Below are 4,510 nucleotides of genomic sequence, written 5' to 3' on the forward strand. Positions count from 1 at the left end.
CCTACGGGAAGCTGCTGGAGGTGGGGGGCTGGACCCCTACTGGGCTCCTGTCCAGCACCTGCCTCTGCCCCCTTGGGAAAGGGGAGCCCCAACGCTGCAGTCTGCACCTCCCCAGAGGTGTGGGGACACCCACAGGGAGGCTGGGGCTGGTGGCTGTCCCAGCAGAAGGCCAAGGAAGGTGTGTCCCCACAATCCCAAAGAGACCCCTGGTCCTCCCCAGCCAGCTGTAGCTCAGGCACAAGGAGACCAGGGGACTTGCCTTGAACAGCCTCACCATGGCAGGACACCCAGAAAGAATGGGGCTGAGACGGGGTGGCTGGCAAAGGCTATCTAGGGAGGGGACATGTGAGCGGGGACAATGAGGCAGGCACAGCCACGTGGGCACAGCAGGAACAGCATTCCAGGCAGAGGAACAGTGAGGGCAAAGGCCTGAGGACAGGGACAGCGGAGGCCCTGGTCCCAGCCAGCACACAGGCAAGGAGGTGGGAAGGGGGCCACCTGAGCACTCTGACACCCCAAGCGGGATGCCCACTAGGGTGGAGGTGCCTGACACCCAAGCCCCTGTGGCTGTGTGGCCAGGGTCCCTAGGAGGAAGGGACAGACAGGCACTGCCCCAGGCTGCATGGCAAAGCTGAGGCTCCAGGGCCCAGGAGCCATGGCGGGGCCAGGAGGCCCCTGAGGCTACACTCACCTTCTGCAGCCCCCCAGGCCACAGGTGCAGCACAGGTGGACAGGATGCCCCAAGACTGACACAGTGACTTCCCCTTCCCCTCCAGCCCCAGAGGTCCTGGAGGAAAGCAATGTTCCTGGCATGGTGCCTTCAAACAGCGTAAGGCCCATTGTTTGAAGCTGGAGCTGGTGGGGGCCACGGAAGCCCCGGGCAATGCCCTTCGTCACACTTAGCGCAGATCCGAGCCCTGAGGACCAGCAGAGTGCATCCAGCAGCGCCCAGCAGGATGGAGGTGCTCAGGGCTGTCCTCCTGGCCCTGCTGCTGTGCGGGCAATCAGGTGCGGGCATGAGGGGGTGGTGTAGTCCTGGTCCTGGGACCCCCATGGGCCTCCAGTCTGGGGACAAGGCATGGGTTTGGGGAGAAGGAGGGATGAGGCTGGTGTCCCCAGGCTAGAAGGAGGTGGGTAAGGCTGTCCTGGGCCCCCAGAATCATGGGACCAGGTTCCCCTCTTCCCCAGCACTTCAGGGCTTTGGGGACCTGCTCACTTCTGGTCTGTTTCCTCTTCTGTGAACCACACAAGCCATGGAGAGAAGGGTGGACGGGGGTGAGGGGCACTCCACTCGAGTGTATGTCCTCTGTACCTGGGTAGCTGAGGTTTACAGGCGTCCCTGCACGGCCAGGGTGTGGACAGGTACAGGAGGAAGATGCTGATTACATGGACTTGGGGCCGGACAGCTACGGTTATGATGATGAGGACGAGGAGGACGAGGAGACCAACGTGGCCCCTGGCACAGGTACCCTTCACCACCCGGCCCAGGGCCCTGTCCCCCTGCCTGGCTGGAGGGAGCCTCTGTCCTCACCTCCGCCCTGAGGGTGGAGCAGAGAGAACGCAGGCGCAGCACACTGCCAGGGCTTGCCCCACACCAGGAGCCCTTGCCTGCCCCAGGTTGCTCTCTGTCCCGTAGCCTTCAAGTGCCAGGCTGCCTGCCCAGAGTTCTCAGACGCACCTCTAAGCCCTCAAGGCCAATGGCAGGGGCCTGGGGCCTGGGGCACTGCCACTGAGCAGGTAACCAATGGAGGCACAGAAAGTTCACCCTGCTGTCCCCATGCCTCATCCTGGCTCATCCTTCAAGAACCCCCAGCAAGGGGTCCCCAGGGTAGGCCCTGGGAGCGGCTCATGGGAAGGGTGGATGGGGCTTGCTTGAGAAGGCCCTGCAGACCCTGCCCTGCTGAGCAGGCCACGCCCACAGAGCGCCTGCAGTGCTACTTCTGCCAGTCCCTGCACATGGGCGAGAACTGCACCCACATGCAGAGCTGCCCTAGCCACGCCTCCTGCATCACACTGATCTCCCACGGAAACACAGGTGAGTGGATGCAGCTGGCACACACTTGGCGGCCCCCAGGGCAGGAGCCCACCTCTGTGCCCCTACTTCAGCACCTGTTCTCCACCTTCCCCCAGACTCAGGTTTCCTGACCACCTACTCCATGTGGTGTGTGGACACGTGCCAGCCTATCAACAAGACAGTAGATGGAACCCAGATGACCAAGAGCTGCTGCCAGTCCACCCTGTGCAATGTCCCACCATGGCAGAGGCCCCAAATCCGGGATCCTCTGGGTGGCAGGGCAGGCAGCCCACAGGACGGTGGAGCTGGCCATCCCAAGGGAGGCAGGGCAGGCAGCTCCCAAGACGGCAGAGCTGGCCATCCCCAGGAAGGGGAGGCAGACAGCCCCCAAGACGGCGGAACTGGCCATCCCCAGGGCGGTGGGGCTGGCCATCCCCAGGGCAGCAGGCCTGGACATCCCCGGAGTGGTGGGGCTGGCGATCCCCAGGGAGGCCAGGCAGGCAGCCCCCAAGATAGTGGAACTGGCCATCCCCAGGGCAGCAGGCCTGGACATCCCCAGAGTGGTGGAGCTGGCCGTCCCCAGGGTGGCAGGGCAGGTGGCCCCCTAGGATGTCCCCAAAATGTGGGTACAGCCCTCCTGCTCAGCCTCCTCACCAACCTTTGGGCAACGGGGGCCTGAAGACTTGCCCTCTCCCACCACTTAGGCCCTGGCCTGGCGCTCTGTCCAGTGCCTCCCCTACCCCATCTCCAGCCCGAGAATAAACCTGGAATGTCCTTCATGGCCCAGCCAGCTCGGGCTCTCTTGGCCAGTGTGTCTGCAATCCCTCCCAAGTTCCTGTTGTAGCCAACACAGGACGTCAGTCCTGAGGACAGAGAGCAGGACACCAGAGGCTCTGGGAGGGGCCACCCTCTCTCATCCAGCCATCTAGAGTGGCAAGGTGGGGCTGGACCCCATACCACCATCAGGGCTATGGCCACTGTAGCAAATTACCACAGACTAAAAACAACACAAGTCCACGCTCCACATTGAAGGCCAGACACGTGAAATCAAGGTGCTGGCTCCAGGGCTCCATATCCTCTGCAGCAGACCCCTCTGACTCCTTCCAGAGCCCCCGTGACATGTTCAGGGTCCACCTGTATCACCCAGAGCAACCTCATTTCAGATCCTCCTCTCCATTGTGCTGCTGAGGCAGCATCTGTGGGTCCTAAGGATTAGGGCCTGGGGATTGTTACCCTCTCTGGATACCAACCCTGTGTCTGGCTGTGTCTAGGAGCCATGGATAAAGCCTGACTACAGGATTCAAGGAGGCATGGTCCACCAGGAGGGGCACTTGTTGGGACCTTGTCCAGACTGCAGAAGCCAGACTGGAACGCTGCAGCCTGGGCTGGACTCCCAGCCAACTAGGATGTGGACTCCTGGCCCTGCAGTGTAGATTCAGGCTCCTCAAGACTAGGGTTTAAAGTTGAGTCTGTTTTAAAGCCACATTAGGGAAAGTATTGAGAATGAAGAGGCCCCCCCTGAAGAGGCATGGCCAGCCTGTGTCCAGACCGGCCTGGCCCCTTGCCATTTCACACAGGCCTATGCTCCTCAGGACTCCCACATGTGGCTGGGACCACACCTGGCTGTGGAAGAGCAGGGGCATTGCTGGACTCTGGGACAATGTCTAAACACAGCTCTCCTGCCCAGGAGCCTTGACCATCCATACACAGGACCCTCCCAGGGGCCACAGGTGTACAGGACCCTCCCAGGGGGCACAGGTGTCCAACCCCCACACGCAGCTGCAGCCTGTGCTCACCACCATGGGGGGAAACAGAAGGTAAAAGGAAGGACCCTGAGACTGGAGGTCTGAGGGTAGGCAGGAGAGACAGAGCAGGACCTGCCCAGCACCCACCAGGCCTAAGACTCCGGCTCTCCAGGACTGAGTGGGGAGCAGACCTGCTCTTGGCACAGACGCAGGTGTCAGGGAGTGATTAGGTGTCTCCCAGCAGGCCCCACTTTCAGTCTCCCAATTCTGACTTCACAATTCTGACTTCACACTGCTGCAGAGCGGCTTAGCAGACGGCTGGAGAAGCTCTGAGCTCCATCTCTGCCTGGGCACCTGCGTGCCCCCAGCCTAGGATCTGGCTGCAGAACTGGGTCCCTGAAGGCTCTGAATTGTGTCACACAGCTCCCCAGGCAAAAGCCTGGCCCTTCACCCCTCAGAGGGGCCTGGCTATGCACACAAAGGCCTTCTACCCACATGAAGCCCCAGAGCCTGGTGTGCATTTGTGTACGCATGTGTGTGAGAGAGCTGAATCCAGCACCTTGTACATGCCAGGCAAGCACTCTACCACTGAGCTACGCCTCCAGCCCTTCTTATTTTTTGAGGCACGATATTGCTCCATTGCCGAGGCTGGTCTTGAACTTGCTATCCTCTGGCTCTAGCCTCCTGAGGGGCTAGGGAGCCTGTTAGCAGCAACCTCTTGCACTCTTCCCTCAAACATTGCTTCTCTGCA

The 4,510-nt window shown here is 61.4% G+C and overlaps 1 protein-coding gene across 2 annotated transcripts; it reads left to right on the plus strand.

Moving 5' to 3' along the window:
• The first annotated feature begins 842 nt into the window (after nt 1-842).
• GPIHBP1 (glycosylphosphatidylinositol anchored high density lipoprotein binding protein 1) lies at nt 843-2,805 on the plus strand. Of its 2 annotated transcripts, XM_081266757.1 has the most exons (5): nt 843-1,008; nt 1,352-1,465; nt 1,922-2,035; nt 2,131-2,461; nt 2,558-2,805. In XM_081266757.1, the coding sequence occupies exons 1-5, from the start codon at nt 957-959 to the stop codon at nt 2,691-2,693; spliced, it is 747 nt and encodes a 248-aa protein (XP_081122883.1). In that variant the 5' UTR covers nt 843-956; the 3' UTR covers nt 2,694-2,805. The 2 variants fall into 2 exon arrangements, with proteins under 2 accessions (XP_081122883.1, XP_081122882.1); XM_081266756.1 differs by having other exon boundaries at nt 857-1,008; nt 2,131-2,805.
• Nucleotides 2,806-4,510: the final 1,705 nt, after the last annotated feature.

Source organism: Spermophilus citellus (assembly GCF_964194105.1).
Source record: "Spermophilus citellus genome assembly, chromosome: 14".
NCBI classification, from domain to species: Eukaryota; Metazoa; Chordata; class Mammalia; order Rodentia; family Sciuridae; genus Spermophilus; species Spermophilus citellus.

What these genes read in the sequence shown, in the direction of transcription:
- GPIHBP1 (XM_081266756.1), top strand. Translation starts at nt 957, where the DNA reads ATGGAGGTGCTCAGGGCTGTCCTCCTGGCCCTGCTGCTGTGCGGGCAA. An exon ending in CAACGTGGCCCCTGGCACAG is followed by an intron (nt 1,466 to 1,921) that starts GTACCCTTCACC and finishes CCACGCCCACAG; the next exon opens with AGCGCCTGCAGTGCTACTTC. An exon ending in GATCTCCCACGGAAACACAG is followed by an intron (nt 2,036 to 2,130) that starts GTGAGTGGATGC and finishes ACCTTCCCCCAG; the next exon opens with ACTCAGGTTTCCTGACCACC.